This window comes from Nerophis ophidion, linkage group LG02 (assembly GCF_033978795.1).
Source record: "Nerophis ophidion isolate RoL-2023_Sa linkage group LG02, RoL_Noph_v1.0, whole genome shotgun sequence".
Lineage (NCBI taxonomy): Eukaryota > Metazoa > Chordata > Actinopteri > Syngnathiformes > Syngnathidae > Nerophis > Nerophis ophidion.
The window spans coordinates 24,967,604-24,994,277 of NC_084612.1; the positions used below are offsets into that span (position 1 = coordinate 24,967,604).

Genomic DNA, 26,674 nt, shown 5'->3' on the forward strand with positions numbered 1-26,674 from the left:
CATGTAGCTAATGCCATATCACATTTGAGTTTTCTATTACAGAGCATACAAAAAAGACCGTTTTAATGAAATATAGAATGCTGGTAATGTAGGCTCAACCGTAACTCTGTAACATCATGTACCAGTGTCCTACTTGCTAAAATCAATAGTGAGGAGGATACTACATGCTACCCTATAATTTCAAATTGTCATATATATATATATATATATATACATATATATATATATATATATATATATATATATATATATATATATATATATATATATATATATATATATATATATATATATATATATATATATATACTGTTGTTGGACTTACTTCTTCATTGTATCCATCGTTTCTATGAGTTGTTTGGAACTGACTCTGCGATTAAATGTATCCATCCATCCATCCATCTTCTTCTGCTTATCCGAGGTCGTGTCGCGGGGGTAGCAGCCTAAGCAGGGAAGCCCAGACTTATATGTATATATGCCTTCCCTCTCCCCAGCCACTTCGTCCAGCTCCTCCCTGGGGATCCCGAGGCGTTCCCAGGCCAGCCGGGAGAGATAGTCTTCCCAACATGTCCTGGGTCTTCCCTGTGGCCTCCTACCCAAAACCCCTCCCTAGGGAGGCCTTCGGGTGGCATCCTGCACAGATGCCCGAACCACCTCATTTGGCTCCTCTCCATGTCGAGGAGCAGCGGCTTTACTTTCAGCCCCTCCCGGATGACAGATCTTATATCTGTAAGGGAGAGCCCAGCCAACCGGCGGAGGAAACTAATTAAGGCCGCTTGTACACGTGATCTCCTCTCTGAGCTGCCACCTTAACGTGGTAGAGGAGTTTGCGTGTCCCAATGATCCTAGGAGCTATGTTGTCCGGGGGCTTCTATGCCCCCTGGTAGGGTCTCCCAAGGTAAACTGGTCCTAGGTGAGGGTTCTGACAAAGAGCAGCTCGAAGACCTCTATGAAGAACACAAACAAAGGACCTAGATTTCCCTCGCCCAGACACGGGTCACCGGGGCCCCCCTCTGGAGCCAGGCCCCTCTGGAGCCAGGCCCAGAGGTGGGGCACGATGGCGAGTGCCTGGTGGCCGGGCCTGTACCCATGGGGCCCGGCCGGATACAGCCCGAAGAGGCAACATGGGTCCCCCCTCCAATGGGCTCACCAGGGGTCATAGAGGTCAGGTGCGATGTGAGCTGGGCGGCAGCCGAAGGCAGTGCACTTGCCGGTCCGATCCTTGGCTACATAAGCTAGCTCTTGGGATGTGGAACGATTAAATGTAGTCTTGGGTAAATCCTTCTGTATATTTTGTCCTCAGCCCTCCATGCTCCACGGCCGAGTAATTACAAAAACACAAAATTTAACCAGGCACTTCTTCCTTCTTCAGATGAAGCTGGAAGTTTGTGAAGGGACCTGTGCTGGTTAATGTACCCAATAACGGCATTTTTGGTCATCATGTCGCACCGCAGACGTATTTTTGTTTGGCCTAAAACTGCCACTAGGGAAGATTTTAAAAATGTCAGACTCGCGCAGAAGTTTCCCAGAAAACATCTACCATGTATGGAGCTGTCCGCTGATGTCACCAATTGGTGAATGTCACAAGTTGGGGCAAATCTCAATGGCTTGTTATGAAAAAGGCTTAATTGTGTAATAGATATCTCCTCAACGCTACCGTTGCATGACTTATGGGAATCCAAATACACAAATTACTGTGTCAACCAGCCAGAAAGGTGGGTTTTTAACATGCCCCCTATATGTGATGTGACAGGCTGGAGTCAAATGAAGTCATAAAAAGCACTGACCTGTGCAGCAGGTCCAATGTATTTGCCAGCGTAGACGGTCCCCACCGTCTCCTCTGGTTGTAAAACTCTTTGAATTCTTGTGGAGAGTTAGTGAAAGCGTCAGATGCAGCGTTGTATTCCACACGCCACCCCTGCTGCAGTAACAAAGTACACAACCAACGATCCTCCCCTGGAAAAGACAAGAAAATAACTTGAATATCACAAGGAGCTGAGAGGGAGAGAGAGAGAGATAGAGAGAGAAAGAGAGAGAAAAGACAACTCTACTGTCTCTACCTTGGTCATATTGCACATATTCTGCCGCCCTTGTTGCAGTCGTCGTGTATCTCTTCAGTACGTTGTCATCCATTAAGGCGGATGCTCGAAACAGACTGAAACATCCCGGACTGCACAGCACTGACCCAAACACGTGTTCTGCGGTTTTCTGAAGCCAGTGACCAACTGCATACTCAAACTTCTGGTACCACACCATAGGACCTGATGGTCAGAGACAGAGCTAAACATGGAGCTTTGGAGGAACACATGAATGGATTTCGTCATTCATCTGGGTCAGTGCTTCTTAAATTTTGGTACGGAACACGGTCTCCATCAAGTGGTACGCCTAAGAATCACTTGATTCTGAACTTGTAATGTTTTATTTTCCTATTTTCAAAGACAGTGTTACAGTTCAAATTGTATTAATGTTATAGTAGCCCAAAAAATATACTATGCCTATGCCTTGTTTATATTGACTAAATAGGCCTACAATGCTACTGTAATGTTGGTTATTATAGTGCTACTTTGAGAGGCAAGTATTTTCTGAAATGGTACAAGGTGAAAAAAGTTTGAGGACCACTGATTTATGTCATTGTATTGTCTGGGCATTAAATCGATCGAAACTGGACTGTTTAGTTAGTCTTAGAAGAAGTTTTGCCTCTCATCCATGTCGGCTTCACCAGATCATGCTCGTAGACTTAGATTGGTCAGATCTAGTCCAGATGCTTGTGCCAAAGCCCCAACTATTTGTCCTCCAACAAGAAGGGGACATATTTATTGGTGTCACCCTAAAGATCCCTGGGACAACCATGTAGGAAGAGGTGACTTGTTAAAGTTCTGCTGTTTTTCCTCAGTTATTCAATGATTAGTATGTCGACTCTGGCGTTATCACTTTTTCCAAAAGCGGCTTGTTGGATGATTAATATCTTCTCCTACAGAATAGTGGAGTACAAATGTTTGTTTACCCATTCCAGTTGGATGGATTCGCCCACAGGCTGCTCCTACGTTTTCATACATCCTCAGTCTGTCAATCAAAGTTTCATTGGATGAAAATGAAAATAAGTGTACATGCAATTATAACAGGTTCAACAAAATGGATTGAATATTTTTGGTGATTACAGAAATAAAATATCAGAGAAATCTATTATAGAATACAATTGTCTAATACTGACCTGTCGACAAGCAGTATGACAGCTTTAGGCTGGAAGTCAGTGTCTCCGTCCAGAGCCAGGATGTAAACGTTGTCATCTGAGATTAACTTTCTGTTTTTGTCATTTTCGTCCTGAGGCATGAGGAATACCTCACCGTTATGAGAGATTAAAGATTCTCTAGATATGCTATCCTGGCCATACAAAGAAAAACAAAAGCATTCATTTAATTTTCACAATATCTCTGCCAACTATTATCTAATATTAGGACAAGTCTTACATGGTTGTGCTTAATGATTTTGGAAATGTACCCCTTCCAGCCGAGAAGATAATACATGTACATGATCTAAAAGACAAAAGAAATTATAAAGGGACAAATTATGACTATTAAGTCCAAGTATACATTTGGTAGTCACTTGCTGGCTGAATTACTATTTTGTGGCTTTTATTCAATTAAATTACATGTTTTGCACTTTCAAAACAATATTTTCCTTAACACCAGCTAGTTAAAGATACATCCATCCATCCATCCATTTTCTACCGCTTATTCCCTTTCGGGGTCGCGGGGGCGCTGGCGCCTATGTCAGCTACAATCGGGCGGAAGGCAGGGTACACCCTGGACAAGTCGCCACCTCATCGCAGGGCCAACACAGATGGACAGACAACATTCACACTCACATTCACACTCTAGGGCCAATTTGATTATTCTAATCTATATTCAACTCACTTCTTTATGGGCTAGACCAGTGGTTCTCAAATGGGGGTACGCGTACCCCTGGGGTACTTGAAGGTATGCCAAAGGGTACATGAGATTTTTTTAAAATATTGTAAAAAATAGCAACATTTCAAAAATCATTTATAAATATATTTATTGGATAATACTTCAACAAAATATGAATGCAGGTTCATAAACTGTGACAAGAAATGCAACAATGCAATATTCAGTGTTTACAACTAGATTTTTGGTGGAAATGTTCCATAAATATTGATGTTAAAGATTTTTTTTTTTTTTTGTGAAGAAATGTTTAGAATGAAGTTCATGAATCCAGATGGATCTCTATTACAATCCCCAAAGAGGGCACTTTAAGTTGATGATTACTTTTATGTGTAGAAATCTTCATTTATAATTGAATCACTTGTTTATTTTTCAACAAATTTTTAGTTATTTGTATATCTTTTTCCAAATATTTCAAGAATGACCACTACAAATGAGCAATTTGATAAATCAGAAACTGATGACATAGTGCTGTATTTTACTTCTTTATCTCTTTTTTTCAACCACATATGCTTTGCTCTGATTAAAGGGTACTTGAATTAAAAAAATGTTCACAGGGGGTACATCCAAGGGCGTAGAATTGGGTAAGGACGCTAGGGACACGTCCCTACCAATATCCAGCCGCTACTGTGTAGTCACTATCAGTACAAGCGCTGTCCGTAATGTTCAGTCAATGAATATGGCACAGAATGGTTAAATGTCGGTCTCTGATAGAAGTCCCGCCTCTAACCTAAATATCGCTCCCTGATTGGTTGCCGGTTTCATGCTAACCTACGTGTGATTGGCTGTCCCCGCTGTCACTCCTTCTGCTTGTAAAAGCTAGCCTACATGCTAGTTGCTAGCGAGCGGACGAGAGGCAGTGCAACTCGGTGTGAGTTGTAAGTTCTAACTTGTAAGTAAGTGTAAGTTGTAAGTTGTAAGTAAGTGTAAGTTGTAAGTTGTAAGTAAGTGTAAGTTGTCAACATGTTCGGCATTTGTTGTTCCTGGCACACGGTAGCTAGATGGATTTTAATATCAGTGCTGTGATTTACATTGTGTTTGTGTCTGTTTGCGTGCGTGTGTGCTGTAGGTTTTGAAGGATGTCAATGAAAAGAAAACTAGATATAAGACACTTCTTTAGGAGTCAAACTGTGTGTTACTTCAAGGGTGTATAGAGGCTCAACAATATTGAATAATTAAGCAATATATCACTCCAGTTACGCCCCTTAGAGTGCTATAATGAGCATATACCATGGACTGGAGTGATATATTGCTTTTATAAAACGGTTACCAATAAAGGCAATATGAAATATGTATACTCAATCAATTTAATGTAGTTTTATTCAACCAGAAATACATATTATCCAATAAAATATCCTCACTGTGGAAAAAATTGTCCCACCTATCCAGACGTTAGCTCCAAATTAGCACTGCATCTCATTTTTTCCTCCGCTTTTCGTCAGGTGAAAGTCAATGCTCAATCCCCTTTACCATTGTTAACCCTTCCTGGAGGTGAAAGTTAACCTTAAACATGTGAATTCAACTATTTAGTCCGTTTTTTAACATCGTAAAAACATCAGCTGTCTTTTACTACGGACTGCAACAGTCCGTTGTCATGGATACATGACAACAACTTCCATTCATACCAGTCCTACGTGCCTGAGGTGGAGTGATAGCCTACGCTGTGATAAGGCTTTAGAATAGTAGCCGTGCTCAATATTTAAACCACGGTTAACAGCCAATCAGATCGCCAGATTTCACCTTTCCGTTTTATTTTTGAAATTATTCTTTAGTTTCATGTATTTGTGTAGAAGTGAGCAACGGTTTGAAAATACCAATGAACAAAACTTTGTGGTGGAAATACAATAAAACCTCACTAGATGATCATGTGATTTTATAATTATAAAATATAATTAATTAATATTAAGTAATATTCTTATTTAGTAAAAGCCTTTTTGCTCAGACAGTAACTGTACCATCAAGCTCTATGGTCATTGTCCTTAATGTATCGGTCATGCATCAACATATTTTTTGCCAGCAGTTCATTTCTGTTACAGACCGGCGGAGGCATGTGTTTGGCTCTTTCAAATAGGAACAACCAGTGGAAACTAATCTGCTTGTATTTGAGTATTAGTGACAAACATATTTACAGTACAAAAGCAGCAATAGAAAGAAGTAGATGAAGGGAAAAATTGTGAGTGATTTAAACACAAGTTGGGGAAAAGATTATTACAGCTCATTTATGTTTATTTACAATGTTATATTGCATGAATGTATAGGCGCCAGCGCCCCCCGCGACCCCGAAAGGGAATAAGCGGTAGAAAATGGATGGATGGATGGTATTTCTGATGTTGTTGATGGACAGTAGGCTATGTTAATTGACAGTATGATGCACAGTTGCACTACAGCCCTACACTAAAGAGTAAAGATGAGAACTCTTCGAAGTTGTCTCCTTTGCTTTCATTTTAGTTGCTTTACCCTATAACATCTGCATGACGTGAAATTATGATTGCTAATGTAAAAAAAAAAAAAGTATACTTTCAGAGTGCTGCCTTGGAGCACTTTTGTGTCCCCACCAATCTCAAAATCAAACCTACTCCCTTGGCTACATCACTGAAAAAAAGGTTGGGAACCACTGGTCTAGACTACCGATATATACAAACCCCGTTTCCATATGAGGTGGGAAATTGTGTTAGATTTAAATGTAAACGAAATACAATGATTTGCAAATCATTTTCAACCCATATTCAGTTGAATATGCTACAAAGAAAACATATTTAATTTTCAAACTGATCAACATTTTTTTTTGTGCAAATAATCATTAAACTTTAGAATTTGATGCCGGCAACACGTGACAAAGAAGTTGGGAGAGGTGGCAATAAATACTGATAAAGTTGAGAAATGCTCATCAAACACTTATTTGGAACATCCAACAGGTGTGCAGGCTATTTGAAAACAGGTGGGTGCCATGATTGGGTCTAAAAACAGCTTCCCAAAAAATGCTCAGTCTTTCACAAGAAAGGATGGGGCAAGGTACACCCCTTTGTCCACAACTGCGTGAGCAAATAGTCAAACAGTTTAAGAACAACGTTTCTCAAAGTGCAATTGCAAGAAATTTAGGTATTTCAACATCATAATAATACATCATACATAATATCATCAAAAGGTTCAGAGAATCTTTTGGGGCGGCTTGGCGTAGTGGTTAGAGCGGCCGTGCCAGAAACCTGAGGGTTGCAGGTTCGCTTTCCACCTATTAACATCCAAATCGCTGCCGTTGTGTCCTTGGGCAGGACACTTCACCCTTTGCCCCCGGTGCCGCTCACACTGGTGAATTAATGATGAATGAATGATTGGTGGTGGTCGGAGGGGCCGTAGGCGCAAACTGGCAGCCACGCTTCCGTCAGTCTACCCCAGGGCAGCTGTGGCTACAGATGTAGCTTACCACCACCAGGTGTGAATGAAGGATGGCTTCCCACTTCTCTGTGAGCGCTTTGAGTATCTAACAATAGAAAAGCGCGATATAAATCTAATCCATTATTATTATTATTATAATCTGGAGAAATCACTCCACATAATGATAAATGGGTTGTACTTGTATAGCGCTTTTCTACCTTCAAGGTACTCAAAGCGCTTTGACACTACTTCCACATTTACCCATTCACACACACATTCACACACTGATGGAGGGAGCTGCCATGCAAGGCCAACCAGCACCCATCAGGAGCAAGGGTGAAGTGTCTTGCTCAGGACACAACGGACGTGACGAGGTTGGTTCCAGGTGGGATCTGAACCAGTGACCCCCGGGTTGCGCACGGCCACTCTCCCACTGCGCCACTGTATCAAACACCGACATCAATCTCTTAAGGATATCACCATATGGGCACACTTCAGAAAACCACTGTCACTAAATACAGTTCGTTGCTACATCTGTAAGTGCAAGTTAAAGCTGAAAGGTGCATACAGGTTTTGGAACAACATATGCTGCCATCTAAGCGCCGTTTTTTTCATGAACGCCCCTGCTTATTTCAGCAAGACAATGCCAAGCTACATTCAGCACGTGTTACAACAGCGTGACTTCGTAAAAAAAGAGTGCCGGTACTTTCCTGGCCCGCCTGCAGACCAGACCTGTCTCCCGTTAAAATTGTGTGGCGCATTATGAAGCGTAAAATACGACAGCGGAGACCCCGGACTGTTGAAGGACTGAAGCTCTACATAAAACAAGAATGGGAAAGAATTCCAATTTCAAAGCTTCAACAATTAGTTTCCTCAGTTCCCAAACGTTTATTGAGTGTTGTTAAAATAAAAGGTGATGTAACAGTGGTGAACATGCCCTTTCCCAACTACTTTGGCAAGTGTTGCAGCCATGAAATTGTAAGTTAATTATTATTTGCAAAAAATATATATTGTTTATGAGTTTGAACATCAAATATCTTGTCTTTGTCGTGCATTCAATTGAATATGGTTTGAAAAGGATTTGCAAATCATTGTATTCCATTTATATTTACATATAACGCAATTTCTCAACTCATATGGAAACAGGTTTTGTAAATTAGCTATGTTTTGGTGTACATTTTGCAAAAATTTATATATATATATATATATGTATATATATATATATATATATATATATATATATATATATATATATATAATAGTTATTTGCTTAAAGCCATTATTTTTGTTTACAAATATAAGTTTTTTTGCTAAATCTTTTTTTGATTGCAAATCTTGGTTGTTTTTTTTTGTTTTGGTTGCATAAAAAGACACACGTCTCTCTAAGACACATGAGTCTTTTGCAGACAGACTCACACAGTGGGTTATAAATGCAACTGTTGAGCTAAATGTGAGCAAAATGTACACCAAAACATATATATATATATATATATGTATATGTGTATACATATATATATATATATATTTTTTTTTTTTCAATTTATTTATTTCCAGACGAACACATTTTTCATTTCTTTGAAATACATCTTTTTTTTTTTTTTTAATTTACAAATAATATTTTGGGTGGATGGATATTTTTGGGGGTTGTAAATCTTTTTTTGTTTGGAACAAACCAGTGCAAACAAATAAAGATATGAAAACAAATGTAGTAAATTTACATCCCCAAAACATTGTTTTTTAAACAAAATATTGAAAAAAAGAAATGTTTAACAAAAAAAACGTCCCACCCTCTCCAAAAGTATCAGAATTAATCTTAAACGAACACCACTGTTAGTTTTTTCCTGACACGGTCGGAAAAACTTTTTATTAACAGTACATGTTAATATTTTGTGAATGCATAAGGCCTCAAAAAAATATATATAAATCAACATTTAACAGCGATTGTGTCACTACATGTTGCATGTCAGTGTTATTGTGCTCAAGACACGTTTAGAGAAAAATACTTTATCCTTCCTTCTCCCTTGTTTCTCCCCCAAAGAACAATTAGTAAGGTCACAATGGTGCCAACTTTTTAATCAGGGTTCAGCGACTAATTCAACTTCGTATTGGTCCATGTTGACAAAACAGTCTGGCGTAAAATGTCGTGGACAAATAAACATTGGGGTATTTATTTTATATTAATCAGAGCCGATGGGAGGGCATGAGAGGACACGGATTGACTCGGGAGGCTGCAGTTAGCAGTGTCAGTACAGCAGAATTAGAGGAGGCTGACCAAGAGCATGTACTACCAATTCCCACATAGATACGTCGGTCAATCTGTGACATCACAAACAAACTGCAAAACAGCATTCAGAGGCATCCAAAACTATGTGGAAGCTTACACCTAAATGCTTGAACCTTATGATTTGACGCTTTGACATTGTTTAACGCAAGTATCCAACATTGTAAGAACATTTATAAGTCAGAAAAGAGCAAACTCATATTTATTTGGGTCAGGTTGGCAGCTCATACCTGCGACCATCTTTTCTTGTTCCTGATACGAGCTTTGTCTTTAAGATGAACGTAGAGCATGTTGCCTTCCGGCATAACAATCATGATTCTGCCACCATATGGAGTTTCCACAATCGACACATCGTCCGGCTCTTTGTTGGTAAAAACCCTAAATATTTGGACGGAAGGCTTAGATGGCGAAAGTTTTATGCAATTTTTAAATTAAAGGCGAGAACTTACCTGTAAACCTCGATGACAACTTGAGTCAAGTCATTAACGTATGAGTTAACCAGCTTTTTTTCTGTGCCTTTTTCAGTCATAAAGGCGTCATCCACATAAATGTGGCACTCAAAATCAAAACAGTCCTTATGGTTTTCATTGGGGTCACCTCGATAACGGTCAAGCCTAAAAAAGCAAACAAAAAAAAACAGTTCAATCAATCAATGTTTATTTATATAGCCCTAAATCACAAATGTCTCAAAGGACTGCACAAATCATTACGACTACAACATCCTCGGAAGAACCCACAAAAGTTACACCTTTTAATATAAATTCTGTAATATCCCTGTCTTATCTGGTGACCATGAACACTAAATAGATTCAGACATCTCTATAGTCATCTCAGAAGATATCATATGGCTTTTTAAAGGCACAGCATTTTCTTGGAGAGTAAACAATCATGGAAGATAATTGTTGCATAGGCTGTGTGCCACCAATAAATCCAAAAAGATTATTCTCAATTCTTATGTTTTGCATTCCAATTTAGTCATAGCAATACACAGTAGCCATAAAGTCCTACCAGGATTTTGCAGGCTTTTTTTAATGACTCTTGTGGCCTAAAATGGATGAATTTGTAGTTGCTTTTTCAGATTATTATTTTTTTCCTTAACATTGAATCAGCTTTGTATTTTATGAATATGTTATCAAATGATTTCAGTGTTACGTGTGCTCTTAACCTCAAAAAGCACAGGATTTCAAAGAAAAATAATTAAACAAATACGGTATCGATGTTTTACTAGTTTTATACCAGACCGACTTAAAAGTAGACGCTAGAAGACAGTACACAAAAATGACTGTAGTGTTTTCATTAATCTTAACTAACAATCGTTATATTTATTAATAATTATACAAAATAACCACCAGCAAATGCTTTGTTGTCAGTCACTGTCTGCCCTGTCATCCACAAGTTGCAGAGATTCTCCGAGTATGTTTTACGCACATTTATATTTATTGATCAATTCATGTTATATTTCACATTTACACCCAACTTTAAGAATATTTATGAACTGTTGAGATGTTTCTACGGCGACCATTTTTGTTGGTAAATGAGAGACGATGAAAGAATATCATCACACTTAAACATCTCTAACATGTAAATGCTGCCTCTTTGCAAGGTCAGCATTTCCAAGGAAAATGTATTACTAAGTGTCTTACATTGGATAAATAAAGGTTACATCAAATTAGGAAGTGAGGACCTCGGTGGGCTGCTAATGTTTATGTACGGCTTTAACCAAAAGGCTTAGCGCTTTATACAGTAACAGGAAGTAAGTCTGAGCTATGCAGGACAACAATATACAATTAAAATATACAGTTGATATACTGTTGCACTTTTTCTGTTCTTGCCTCATCCACACAAAAGATAAACATACATTTTGATTAGAGAGCTGACGCATGCGTTTGAGCAAAAATGACTTTGATTGGCAAAAATGTGCGGAGAAGTTGCAGGCATTGGAAAAAGTTAAGTCGAGGGGACCCGCTGAATTTGCGGGATTGCGACATTGCAAATTCCTGGAGGGACAAACTAACGGCATTACATACAGTCCCTCTTCGGCTGACTGAAAATCATAATTTGATGTTGTTAGTGGTTTCATGTGTGTTGTTGTTATGCAAACCTGAACATGGAGGTGAGAATCTTTAGCATTTCGTCGTAGGTTTCATGCCACATGGTGGCACATAGGTAGATGACACATTTCTGGATGTTTTCTTGGCTGAAGCATTGAGGGAAATAACTGTTAGGTTATCATTTGCAACTGATTGACAAGGCTTTTCCTTGTTATCAGTATTAGTCTCTCTTGGCTGTCTTTCTCCCGTCCAGCCAACAAAGAAAAAAAAAAACATTGTTATGAAACCTATCTTACCTTTCTTGGTTTTGGGTCTTAGCTACCTTCATCTTGGTGTTGAGTAACAAAGACAAGTCAATGAAAGCAGATTCGTACAAACGCCGAACAAATAGCTGAGAGGTCCTTTCTATTCGCTGGACCTATGTGGAAGTAAACACCATGTATCATTTATTTCGATTTACATATCAATCGCAATGTGTGTGTCGCTGTATCTACCTTGATCTTCCATACGTAGTATGTGCAGGCGACAAAACCCGACCACATGCATACTCCCTCGAGTGCCAGCATTGAAAAAGGCCATTGTAAGTAGTAGCTGTCAATCAAATTGATATTCACCGTACAATATTTACTACTTGAGATGCCTACTTGATGATAATACAGACAGTAGTTAACGTCTTGATACCTGTTAAGTGACGTCCGGCAAATGCTCCTGGTGATTTCTAGTAACACCACAGGAGTTGTGTTCTTGTGGCTCAAGAAGACCAAGCTTTCACAAAACTCTGAAATGAAAAAAATATTGTTCAAGTTGTGGGCGCAATTACATGAGTGGATTTTAATCGAACTGAACCTGTGAACTTAAAGGAGAACTGCACTTTTGTTTTAAATGTCATCCTTATGCACGGTGTGAAAGAAGAACAAAGGTGTTTCTCTTTTACATGCGTTCTACATGGCAAAACTCTGCTTGTACGCTTGTACAAGGCGGCTAAAAATGTGGTTAATGGGGAGCGATCTATTCCCCCTATAAATACCTCTAAAAGCACCCCAAAACTTCCAAAAACACTTACTTTACAACCAAGGTACAGCAACATTGTCACAGGGGCGTCGCCAGACATATTTCACTGGGGCACGTGCCCCACTGTTGATCTGCAGTGCCCCAGTAAAAATTTCACCAATAAAAAAAAACGCTTCAGAGTTTTAAGTCTACATAACATAGACAACAGCGCACATACTACTTAGTATGGTAATTGATTGCTACTGTATTCACTCCACGAAACAGTGAGCACATGGCTACTTAATGTGGTGATTTATTCACGTGTGGATCGAGACTTTGGCTGAAAGAGAGAGAGAGAGAGAGAGAGAGAGAGAGAGAGAGGCGGGGTGGGGGGGTTCGAATCACTGCGTGAGGTAGGTTACGTTAGCCAACAACAATTTGTTAATTACAATATTTTGATTTGACTCAAACTGTAACTCCTAGATGGATTTAAGAAAGTTATTCGCCCGCAGCAGAGAAGAAGCGAGGAATGAGAGATGTAAGTGAAGTCCTAGCTAGCTAGGCAACATCATTGTCTTAAGTTGATGCTAAGTTAGCTAACGTTATTCCTTGTATCAAGACAAACATATTCATTTGCTGTACGAGCTGTCGGGGGAATTTCCAATGAACATGAAACATAATGTTGGTTATTGTCTGCTGGTTCTGCATCAATGATGATTTGGAGTAAGCATGTGTGAGTTGAGTGCTTCTCAAATGGTTTATCTTCAGGAAGAAAAACATTTTTCCATATCATCAAGTCGTGAGCCAAATTTTTAAATCGTTCAAGTTTATTTCACAGAAAAATAGCACAGTAGACTTGTCTTGTTAATCGGTGTGACTTTGACTAAAATAATCTTGTTTTGTCAGCAGAAAAATGGCTACGGCTAAAGCATCTGGTTTTGTTTCCAGAAAAAATAGTAACATTTCTGTATTTGTTTTCAGAAAGATGGCTGAAAATATCGGGTTTTGTTGCCCCATTTAGATTTTTTTTAAATATATTTCCATGTCTGTCCTGAGTCCTCCTCCAACTTGTTAGTCGGTTTGCCTTTTGCTAAAATACTCACTAATAGTCACTAGAAAAAAGGCTAAAATAATCTGGTTTGTTGCCACAATTTGATTTTTTTCTCCCTAAACTTTTTTTTTTTCATGCACACATTTGACTGCGACTCACTGAAAATGACACACAATCCACTTTTATGTCACGACCCAGCAGTTGGGAACCACAGGTCAACTGTATAACAGTTACTGTAATATTTCCATGTCTGTCCAGAGTGATTGACCACTTTGCAAAAATGAAAACGAGACGTTACAGTTTACTTCTCAGAAAATGATTCCCTGAACAGACACACAACAGTTGTTCATTTATTCTACTACTGTGGCTTTATTGTTTTGTGTATATTTTATAGTTTTGTGTATCTGAAATAGGATTAGCCACATTGCCATAAATGGAAATTAAATAATATAAAAGAACCCAGAGATGTAGGGGTGCTTTATTTTTTGTTTTACTTTTGTAGATGTTAAATTTGCAGATGATTACTGCAATATATATTTCAAAAATATTCATTGCTCTTCCTTTTTGCTTTTACCAGTAGCAGTTTAGAAGTCTGGACTAAAAAAGTGCACAAGTAGGTCGAATGCATTAGTTAATTTCAGGTGGTTAATCAAAGATCCATACAACATAATCTGATACGATTTCATAGTTTAAAGCACTATTTATGTATTTTTTTATGATAAATAAGTGCTAAAAATGTTTTTGCTTGCGCGCTTTGCACGCTCACATGAATTATTTGTGCCCCAGGTGTGCCCCAGTACAGTATTAGGTCTAGTGACGCCCCTGCATTGTCATTGTACAAGCAAATACTTTTCTGGCATTATGACTAGAGATGTCCAATAATATCAGACTGCTGATATTATCGGCCGAGAAATGCTTTAAAATGTAAAATCAGAAATTATCGGTATCGGTTTCAGAATTATTGGTATCGGTTTCAAAAGACAACATTTATAACTTGTTAAAACGCTGCTGTGTACACGGACGTAAAGGCAGTGCCTTCAGAGAGTAATCACATAATATCTCCGGCTTTTCGCACACTCAAGTGAATGCAAAGCATACTTGGTCAACAGCCAAACAGGTCACACTGAGGGTGGCCGTGTCAACAACTTTAACACTGTTACAAATATGCGCCACACTGTGAACCCACGCCAAACAAGAATGACAAACACATTTCGGGAAAAGATCTGCACCGTAGCACAACATAAACACAACAGAACAAATACATAGAACCCCTTGCAGCACTAGCTCTTCCGGGAAGCTTCAATATTCAACACCCCCCCCCCCCTCACCCCCTCCGCTACCATGTAAATAAACAGACAATATTAAGTCATATTTCTTTTACTAAAGTTTAAGTGAATGAAATACAAGACATCCATCCATCCAGTCATCTATTTTCTACCAGTTATTCCCTTTTGGGGCCGTGGGGGGCGCTGGTGCCTATCTCAGCTACAATCGGGTGGAAGGCGGCGTACACCCTGGACAAGTCGCCACCTTATTGCAGGAAATACAAGACAATAACATACAAATTGATATGATTTAAAAAGAAAGTGAACCAAATTTTACGTAGAAATTCAGGCTTTTGCCCAAAGTGTCCAACAATCAAAAAGTTGTCCCCTCAGTAAGTTATAAATTCATGAGGGTCATACGATTTCCTATGTTCCATTTCAGCTGTAAAAAAAAAACAATGAACAAAGAATACTTTTTATTGTTTATCTCATGGTGACAACATACGCGCATCCGATTTTAGTGTTAACCTGTTAGCATTAGCATTTGGTTTCTTCGGTTTGTAACAAATAACTACACAAATGGCGTGTCACCGATTACTTTTACAGCATGCAACAAAGTAAAAAGTTAATATTTGATGTGATTTGTCTTCGTTCCACTCTTCCTTTATTTCATATTTAGCCCAAAACAACAAAGTCGGAGTCCCAGTGAGCAGCTTGCCTCACTGCTTCAAAGTCCGGCTTATTCCTCTGTAAATACGTTTAAAAGAGCCCATCCACCTCTCGTAGATTGGCGTATCGAAATAAAGTTTGCAAAAATTTATAAACAACATTAAACTGCATACCCGTTTAAATAATTCGGCTGAGTAAAAACACTGCGAGATTGTTCCACTACTCGGCGTTCTTCAGCACAAAGATGCCCCACAAAAGTTTCTACAAGTCAACATTTTATTTTGTTTTGCTTTCTCTCCATCGTCAAGGTTGTTGTAATTGAAATACGCAAGAAATAAGAGATAAACAATAGTGTAAGAGTGGTGTTTGTGTTCGAATACAAAGTTTTTATGATGCCCCATCCGTGTTTAACCAATCAGCAGTCGACAGCACAGCCTGCCCCAAAAAAGTTCTTGGAGATCTTTGAAAAGCTCCACCTTGCTAGAACTGAATCTACCCCGGTAGTTTTTGGTGCCCACACAGGGGTGGGGGGTTTATTTACCCGGATAATCTACCTGGGAAAATAAAGTAACCCCTGGTATTTTCACCGATTGTTCCTGTAAAGGTTCCTGACGTGGAAAAAGGCCGTTTGATTTCACAGACCTCTGTAAAATCAATGTACCCAGGTAAGAAAATGTGATCTTAAAATTAGCAAAATACTCTAAGTAATACATATTAAGCATCATAATCCGCCCAAAACGGATTAACTCGCTGGAAAAAAAAAAGACAATACAACAGACATCCATAAACGTGGATGTGTATGCAAAAGTGCAATATATTTATCTGTACAGTAATATGTTCATTTATATCTGCAATTTATTGCTCTTTTATCCTGCACTACAACGAGCTAATGCAACTAAATTTTGTTCTTATCTGTGTTGTAAAGTTCAAATTTGAATGACAATAAAAGAAGGTCTAAGTCTACGTCTAAGTAAACATGAATGTGCCTGTTATTACATTACATACATACTTACAGCATGTGTATAAAACTGTGTTGGAGATTTTTGGATGGGTGTGCTTTCTACGCAGAATAAATCATATTCCAAATCTAGTGGGGCGGTATAGCTCGATTGGTAGAGTGGCCGTGCCAGCAACTTGAGGGTTGCAGGTTCGATTCCCGCTTCCGCCATCCTAGTCACTGCCGTTGTGTCCTTGGGCAAGACACTTTACCCACCTGCTCCCAGTGCCACCCACACTGGTTTAAATGTAACTTAGATATTGGGTTTCACTATGTAAAGCGCTTTGAGTCACTAGAGAAAAGCGCTATATAAATATAATTCACGTCACAATTCACAATTTACCTTCATTGTTGTCCACCTCGTACTTGCAGTTTTTCATTATTTAGAATGCACAGAAAAGGGAAAGACGTGTGTTCTTGTCTGACATCGGGATTGTGGATGATGGGCAAAATTCCCAAGAAGTTGTGCGCTGTAATAAAAAACTCACCTGTGATGCTGCCCTGGTGCGCGCCATTCAGTTCTTGTGCTTGGGTAATGAAAAGGATCAGTCCCAGTAGTAGCACAAAAGGCCCCGTGCTACACAAGGGCAGGGCAAAACTCATCCTGACCGCATGAATCTTACAGGCCACCACCCCAAACCAGTGGCACGCTGCTGAGCAAAATGCCTTAAAGCAGGAGACAATACCCATGTCAATAATAAAACGTAGCAGAATCGTCAATCGAGTATAGTCAGTCAATACTTTGACAACCAAGTATGAATGTCTGCCAATTTTCAATGTCTGCCTACCTGTAAGAAAAACAGCACCAGTCCTATTTGCAATAATTCCCAGTCAAAACTCTGTAAATTGAAGTCCGTCCAGACGATGGAGTTTTCAATGAGGACGTAGTAGATCAAGTACACAGCCCCTACAAATGAAAACAGATTTATACATTTTTAAACATGACAGAATCCCTCATTGTATACCACAGTACACAGCTATTTTGTAACCTCTAAAATGCCACTTCACAGTTCACTTCATTCAGATATTTGATCTCAAGCACAAAGTGTGGCATGACACACATGTTAACCCTTGTGCACCCTTAGGACTCACTACACACACTTACTCTTAGGATACAAAAGAGATAAGCTCACAAAAATGCCAAAATTGATATATATATATATATATATATATATATATATATATATATGTATCCATCCATCCATCTTCTACTGTTTGTCACTTTTGGGCTCGCGGGGGGTCGCAAGGCGGCGTATACCCTGGACAAGTCGCAACCTCATCACAGGGCCAACAGAAATAGACCGACAACATTCACACTCACATTCACACACTAGAGCCAATACAGTGTTGCCAATCAACCTATCCCCAGGTGCATGTCTTTGGAGGTGGGAGTAAGCCGGAGTACCCAGAGGGAACCCACGCAGTCACGGGGAGAACATGCAAACTCCACACAGAAAGATCCCAAGCCCGGGATTGAACCCAGGACTGCTCAATATCTTTTTTTATATTTTCAACACTTGCAATATTTGAACAACTCCAACAACTTATTTTAATGGCCTTTTTGTCATATATAGCAACCGTTTTTTTTAATGAAGGGACAATGCAAAATATAGAATATTTTTAAAAATAAGTTGCAGAATGGAATATTTGTCCTTGATTAGGTCAATTATTCGTTAAAACATTGAATTTTATACAGTAGATAAGTAGACAAAAACTATATTTTTTGCAGTGCAGAGAGAAACAGGCAGGACTTGGTTAAATTTATTGAGTTAACAGAAGCATTTTATATATATCTGCTGTGATATACACATATAATTGCCCAAAATCCTTTTCGATGCATTTTAGCGGGTTAATGGCAGTCTAACTAATTTATGCTCATCAAAGCTCTTAAAATTGTGCTTTCACAATTACTCTTAAACTACATTTTCTTGTCTCTCAAATGGCAAGAATGATATTCATTTGGTATTCAGGGAAAAATCCAAGTGATATGCCAGGATTACTCTCTTTTAAAACACATCAGTTATAATGGGAGTCATCCATCCATCCATCCATCCATCCATCCATCCATTTTCTACCGCTAGTCCCATGTAGGTCGCGGGGGGTGCTGGAGCCTATCTCAGCTGCATTCAATGGAACCGAAATAGTTCTTAAGAGAATATGTTTGAACTTAATGTTTGTATCCTAGTCTAACAACTATCAATCAAAAACACTTTGCAATTGAATAAAATTAACTTCCTACACTTCTCTTTTGTAAAGTAAATCTGAACAGCCGAAATGGGCATTTACATCAACTATATGATTTGCCTGAGTAGCTGGGCAGGATAAAAAAAAAAAAAGAATACAATTAACTTATGAAAAGCTTCTTGGCAAAAATTCAGATTGCGAACCATCAAACTGAACAAACTTATCACATAAGTAACCGGTTTTTGGCCCTACTGTAGGAGTGCACAAGGGTTCAAATTAATTGTATTTTTACATTATGGATCCAGACAGACAATTACCTATGACAATTATCCTCAGAATGCTGCTGATGACAAACACAAAGTCCCTGAAACTGTCTAGTTCTGCCAACTTGCCCTGTGAAGAGATGCAAAACAGTCTCAGTTTATATTTTCACAAAACAAATGAACATGGCCAAAACATTCCCACAAATCGCTGTAATAATTGCAAATAAACTGCTAGTTGTAAATAGACTTGGAAACAGATTTTACCTGGAAGTGAGTTGTCGCTTGCATTGGATTCTCCCACCAGCAGAAGGAAATGAGGACTGAGGAGACAATTCCGACCGCTACAAAGAGAAAGCAATCGGAGCTTTGTCCATCCACAAATGACGATACCCGGACGTAATAGTCAACTCCAAGCAGGCAGTATCCTGAATGAAAGTGAAAAACAATCTTGTTGTTCAGTATTCAAACATATTTTATAAACTGTGCACAATATATCTATGGCCTTGGAATGTACAAACCCCGTTTCCATATGAGTTGGGAAATTGTGTTAGATGTAATTATAAACGGAATACAATGATTTGCAAATCTTTTTCAACCCATATTCAGTTGAATATGCTACAAAGACAACATATTTGATGTTCAAACTCATAAATATATATATATATATTTTTTGCAAATAATCATTAACTTTAGAATTTGATGCCAGCAACACGTGACAAAGTCGTTAGGAAATAAATACTGATGAAGGTGAGGAATGCTCATCAAACACTTATTTGGAACATCCTACAGGGGTGCAGGCTAATTGGGAACAGGTGGGTGCCATGATTGGGTATAAAAACAGCTTCCCAAAATATGCTCAGTCTTTCACACGAAAGGATGGGGCGAGGTACACCCCTTTGTCCACAACTGCGTGAGCAAATAGTCAAACAGTTTGAGAAAAACATTTGTCAAAGTGCAATTATAAGAAATTTAGGGAATTCAACATCTACGGTCCATAATATCATCAAAAGGTTAAAAAAATCTGGAGAAATCACTCCACATGAGCGGCATTGAATGGCCGTGACTTTCGATCCCTCAGATGGCACTGTATAAAAAAAACAATATTAATCTCTAAAGGATATCACCACATGGGGTCATGAACACTTCAGATAACCACTGTCACTAAATACAGTTCGTCGCTACATCTGTAAGTGCAAGTTAAAGCTCTACTATGCAAAGCGAAAGCCATTTACCAACAACATCCAGAAACGCCGCCGGCTTCTTTTGGGTCCAAGATCATCTAAGATGGACTGATGCAAAGTGGAAAAATGTTCTGTGGTCTGACGAGTCCACATTTCAAATTGTTTTTGGAAATATTCGACATCGTGTCATCCGGACCAAAGGGGAAGCGAACCATCCAGACTGTTATTGACGCAAAGTTCATAAGCCAGGATCTGTGATGGTATGGGGGTGTATTTGTGCCCAAGGCATGGGTAACTTACACATCTGTGAAGGCACCATTAATGCTGAAAGGTACATACAGGTTTTGGAACAACATATGCTGCCATCTAAGCGCCGTCTTTTTCATGGACGCCCCTGCTTATTTCAGCAAGACAATGCCAAGCCACATTTAGCACGTGTTACAACAGCGTGGCTTCGTAAAAAAAGAGTGCCGGTACTTTCCTGGCCCGCCTGCAGTCCAGACCTGTCTCCCATCGAAAATGTGTAGCGCATTATGAAGGGTAAAATACGACAGCGGAGACCCCGGACTGTTGAACGACTGAAGCTCTACATAAAACAAGAATGGGAACGAATTCTAATTTCAAAGCTCCAACAATTAGTTTCCTCAGTTCCCAAACGTTTATTGAGTGTTGTCAAAATAAAAGGTGATGTAACACAGTGGTGAACATGCCCTTTCCCAACTACTTTGGCACGTGTTGCAGCCATGAAATTGTAAGTTAATTATTATTTGCAAAATAATAATAAAGTTTATGAGTATGAACATTAAATATGTCTTTGTAGCATATTCAATTGAATATCTGTTGAAAAGGATTTACAAATCATTGTATTCCCTTTATAATTACATCTAACACAATTTTCCAACTCATATGGAAACGGGGTTTGTACAACTAATAGGTTTCTAGAACAGTGTAAGTTTATTTAAAAACAAATATAAAGCCATTATCATTTTGTTCCATCTACTCACTAATTGTCGGAGTTCATGGTTTGCCAGTGGCACATGCTTTTGCAGTCCTGATAGATTTTTAGTGGTGATGTAACCTGTCATGATCCCACATGACAATGGGGATTAGGTTCTTTATTTTCCTGTTTTGTATTACTACTCTTGTTTTAGTAGTACTCTCTGTTGGACTCTTTGTTTTTCTGCACCTTCACCTTCTGCTTTATTTCCTGCCAGTGCACTTGTTTTCTATTGGTTAATCGAGTCTATTTAGGTTTACGGATTTCTACTTAAATTGGCCCTAGTGTGTGAATATGAGTGTGAATGTTGTCTGTCTATCTGTGTTGGCCCTGCGATGAGGTGGCGACTTGTCCAGGGTGTACCCTGCCTTCCGCCCGATTGGAGCTGAGATAGGCGCCAGCGCCCCCCGCGACCCCGAAAGGGAATAAGCGGTAGAAAATGGATGGATGGATGGATGGATGGATTTCTACTTGGCACTGCTGGATTATTGCCTTTTGTCCATGTGCATGAGTTATTTTGCTGCCGCTACGGGCTGCCGATGTAAAAAATTCTATTTTTTGACCTGCAAGCTGTCTCTGCAACCTGGGGTCACGCCATCAGCTGATATGCGCCACAAAGACAATTAGCGGTCTATTTGTATACTGTTTTTCCTTTTCCCTGTATTGATGTTTCCTTGTATCAAGCGACGGTCTTGATGATTTTTTTTTTTTGTATATTAATTTTCATTCTGGATATTTTTCTTGTGTTATCAAGTTTTGTCTCCCTTAAGAAAATAAATAAATATTGAACAGAGTTGGGGGATATATCACACACCTCTCTTTATATGTATTGTTTCCAAAACGTAATCATTGAATTGTATTTCTTTGTTGATGGTAATAGTCTGTGATACATCTATATGTTTTTATGATTGACTCAAGTGATATACAGTACATATATATATGTCAGTGTATCTTTTGGTCATTGAATTTTAGTTTAATGAATGGAAATGTAAAAACTCTGATTTATTTGAATTTTACTTGGAAATTTCCTTTTGTCGGAAGTTGTGTCGAAAAGCAATACATAAATCTTTTGTTGTGAAGTAGCAAATAATAAATTTCCGCAAAGTAGGAATCAATAATTATCAATCAAATATATTCATAGTTCAAGCAAACTATTTCCTACCTTCTAAATACATTTTCAACATTATGAGACCCTTAAAGACATGAATTAACAACCTTCAGTCACTTTTATACTTTTTTAAAATCTAATAATTCTGCCTGTAGCTGAGATAGGCGCCAGCGCCCCCCGTGATCCCGAAAGGGAATAAGCGGTAGAAAATGGATGGATGGATGGTATTCTGCCTCAGGCTGAGCCAATCAGTGTCTACAATACGGAGCAGATTGGTTTGGTCTCATGTATTGGCCAATAGTACTGTATTACTGATAATTTTCAGTTAATTTAGCCATTTTTATGCTTGAAAATGCTCAGTTTAGGGTAAAATTGTTGTAGATTAGACTTAAATAATACAAAAATAAAATAAACAACAATGTTGGGAAACTGAACTATCTGGCGAGGGACGACTGAAACGACATCCAAAAAACCCCTTTATTTACATGTAATAGTTATTTTTTCCGCCCTACAGGCCGATTTACTGTCTTGCCTTTATATAGCAGATTTCAGTTCCGGTGTTGTAATATAAAAAAAAGTATTTATATTATATATTTATATAATATATATAAAAATAACATAAAACCACTGTTTAGATCAAGTTATTGGTCTCTGACACTGAAAAAGACAGTTTGTTTTTTAATTTCACTTTTTGTTTCTAAAATACCAATCTTTTTTTTTCTAATGAAATAAAAATTGAATGACCCAAACATACACAGACCAGTAGATATTCCACTTACCAGCGCTTGTTAGAATGATGGAGCAGATTGGAAATAAAATTTTCCAAGTGTGTGTCTGCAGCGTGAAACAAATCTGAAGCAAAGCATGTGTGACGCATACACCGCCGCTGATGAACAGATTTGTCAGGACGTCAAACTGAGGCATGACCACAAGCACAAGCACTGCGGTACCAAGCGACACGGTGCACTCAATGGCGCAGATCTGCAAAAGAAAGAAACCGGCATTTTGTCAGGAAGAGATTTTGGATAAATAGACTTAAGCCTGGGTCATGTAATACATGTCACGTACAAATGCCATGATCTTGAAGTTGGGTTGCACGAAGATGTTCTTGAACGCACATCTCCACAGTGATTTGATAAACACCAGGAAATTTGGCCAAACGAGACAGAACACCAACATCAGCATGTAGAACTGTTTTTCCTTGGGGCTGCGCATGGAGGTCGGACTGGACAACGTTGACAGCACCAAGAGAGAGCCCTGATAGTGCACAGCAAAATATATTTTTAATTTAAAGAGGAACCTAACATGCTCCACGGATGATTGTATGTAAATTATGAATCATACCTTGGCAATGATAGCACTGGTCAGGACGCATAATCCTACAATAATAGCCACTAGGTACTGGGCCAGATGGAAGCATCTTCTTTTTTGTTCCTTCTCGGCTCCTATTGGGTTGAGCTGAAATGGATCCCATCTTTCCCTGGGTCACAAATGATGAAATGTATTGGAAATCTCATGATGTAAAAACTATACAACATAAAGTAGCAAGAAACACATCAATAATGAATATTGCAAAACATGTTCTGGAACAAAAATCACGTCACATTCTTTACTGCTCGCTAGTGTTACCATATCTGAGTTATGGGGAAACAACTACAAATGTGCGTTTCATTTACTAACGGTGTTACAAAAAAGATGCATTATAACAGTGGTTCTCAACCTTTTTTCAGTGATGTACCTCTCTCCTGTGAGTATTTTTTTTATTCAAGTACCTTAATCAGAGCAAAGCATTTTTGGTTGAAATAAAAGAGATAAAGAAGTAAAATACAGCACTATCTCATCAGTTTCTGATTTATTAAATTGGATAACAGTGCAAAATATTGCTCATTTCTAGTGGTCTTTCTTGAACTATTTGGAAAAAAAGATATAAAAATATCTAAAAAGTTGTTGAAAAACAAACTTGTAATTCAATTATAAATAAACATTTCTAGACATAGAAGTAATCATCAACTTAAAGTGCCCTCTTTGGGGATTGTAATAGAGATCCATCTGGATTCATGAAGTTAATTCTAAACATTTCTTCACAAAAAAATATCAATATTTATGGAACATTTCCACAAAAAATCTATCCGTCACCACTGAATATTGCATTTTTGCATTTTATGAACTTACATTCATATTTTGTTGAAATATTATTCAATAAATATATTTATAAGGGATTTTTGAATTGTTGTTATTTTTTAGAATATTTTTAAAAAATCTCACGTACCCCTTGGCATACCTTCAAGTACCCCCAGGGGTACGCGTACCCCCATTTGAGAACCACTGCACTAGAATAATACATGATGTTGGATATAGTAAACATACAAACCCTTTATTTATTGAATGACAAATATTGAAATTCAGCAATTTGGTGCATTTGGAGACATCTAAAATTATGTACAAAGCAAACTATTACCTGCTACCCAAGACAATTCTTCTCAACTAAAGAGGATAAATTTAACCTTGGAGGATAATCTAATTTAAAACATTTGTATGCTCGTACAACACTTAATACCTTAAGTATATATGTATGTGGAATTCAATTATGGAATGGATTAACCAAAGAAATCAAACAAAGCACCGATATGATTCAGTTTATGAAACTGTTCAAATTACAAGTGTTCACAAAGTACACAGAACAAGAATTATAATGAACCTCTTGATCCCTTTTTTGATTTATTTTTTAAATTAGAATTAGATTTTTTTTTTTATTGAGACAAAGATTATTTATGTATGTATGTTTACTTACTATGGTATATTATTTGTTTATTATTTATTTGTTCACTATTCTGTTACAGAGAACAAGGAAATAGGAAAAAAATGCTATGGTATGAAAAGGGGTAGAATTAAATAAGCTCAGCTTCTTCCTACTCATTTTCGGACGTGCTGTAATGAAACAACTGGGAATATGTGCTGAATTAAATTGTGTCGTATGCATGTCCGAAATAAACTGAAACTGAACTGAACTGAACTGAACAAACAGGCTATATTAATTTTTTTGTCATTAAAACACTTTTCAAATTAAATTCTATACTATCCATCAATCCATTTTCTACACAACCAAAATATGGGTTTATTACTTTGAGTTTGACAAAGCAAGTTTTCCATGAGTGTGTTGGTAAACAACAATAATAATAAAATGAAGGGGCAGTAATGCAATAATCTGTCCCTTATTTTTTTATTATTGGGGCCTAAAATGCCAGATATTGCTGCAGACCCCAGTTGGACGTGGACGTGGTTGAAAAACTTATTTGGGTGTTACCATTTAGATAGATAGATAGATAGATAGATAGATAGATAGATAGATAGATAGATAGATAGATAGATAGATAGATAGATAGATAGATAGATAGATAGATAGATAGATAGATAGATAGATAGATAGATAGACAGATTAGGAGTGACAGATTGTTTGGTAAACGTATAGCATGTTCTATATGTTATAGTTATTTGAATGACTCTTACCATAATATGTTACGTTAACATACCAGGCACCTTCTCAGTTGGTTATTTATGCGTCATATAATGTACACTTATTCAGCCTGTTGTTCACTATTCTTTTTTTATTTTAAATTGCCTTTCAAATGTCTATTCTTGTTGTTGGATTTTATCAAATAAATTTCCCCCCAAAAATGCGACTTATACTCCAGTGTGACTTATATATGTTTTTTTCCTTGTTTATTATGCATTTTCGGCAAGTGCGGAGCGACTAATACTCCGAAAAATACGGTAGATAGATAGACAGATAGATAGATAGATAGTACTTTATTGAGTCCTTCAGGACTGTTCCCTCAGGAAAATTAAAAGTTTCACAATTTAGTGGAAAATTGTACAGAATATGTACTATACTGTGCAATCTACTAATAAAAGTTCCAATCAATCAATCAAAGTTATACAGGGAGACATTTGATTGGTCTGACAGGGGTGCTGCTAGGACAAATTTGATTGCCAAAGATGTCGATGGCTGGACAAATTGTGCCGGGAAATTGCAGGGGTTGGACAAATGCGAGGCTGTGCATAATTGGCACGATCGCAACATCCCAAAATCCTGGAAAGGACCTAATATCATGAAGTGACTAGGATGTAGACAACACTGATGAAAGTAAATCTGGGAGTATGTAATTGTAACATCATTAAGTCTGTTATATTAACAAAAAAAACAAAGTTAGTATGAAGTTGTGAATTACTCTAAATTTGTTCAAAAGACGAGTCAATTTGATTTTTGTTCTTAAAAAGATTTATGTATGTGTCTCAACAAGTC

General features: G+C 38.0%; 1 protein-coding gene across 1 annotated transcript in view; it reads right to left on the minus strand.

Annotated features, from left to right (window-relative positions):
* chs1 (chitin synthase 1) overlaps positions 1-26,674 on the minus strand; it is a 55,828-nt gene that overhangs the window by 17,280 nt on the left and 11,874 nt on the right. The window contains exons 3-20 of the mRNA XM_061880247.1: positions 23,716-23,851; positions 23,440-23,628; positions 23,151-23,352; positions 19,350-19,510; positions 19,140-19,215; positions 17,427-17,545; positions 17,127-17,304; positions 12,348-12,444; positions 12,161-12,257; positions 11,963-12,084; positions 11,717-11,812; positions 10,065-10,229; positions 9,846-9,993; positions 3,468-3,533; positions 3,212-3,381; positions 3,005-3,063; positions 2,061-2,261; positions 1,788-1,956 (exon numbers count right to left, since the gene is read on the minus strand). Of these exons, the coding sequence (XP_061736231.1) occupies positions 1,788-1,956; positions 2,061-2,261; positions 3,005-3,063; positions 3,212-3,381; positions 3,468-3,533; positions 9,846-9,993; positions 10,065-10,229; positions 11,717-11,812; positions 11,963-12,084; positions 12,161-12,257; positions 12,348-12,444; positions 17,127-17,304; positions 17,427-17,545; positions 19,140-19,215; positions 19,350-19,510; positions 23,151-23,352; positions 23,440-23,628; positions 23,716-23,851 (2,451 nt within the window). The remainder of the gene's footprint in view (positions 1-1,787; positions 1,957-2,060; positions 2,262-3,004; positions 3,064-3,211; positions 3,382-3,467; positions 3,534-9,845; positions 9,994-10,064; positions 10,230-11,716; positions 11,813-11,962; positions 12,085-12,160; positions 12,258-12,347; positions 12,445-17,126; positions 17,305-17,426; positions 17,546-19,139; positions 19,216-19,349; positions 19,511-23,150; positions 23,353-23,439; positions 23,629-23,715; positions 23,852-26,674) is intronic.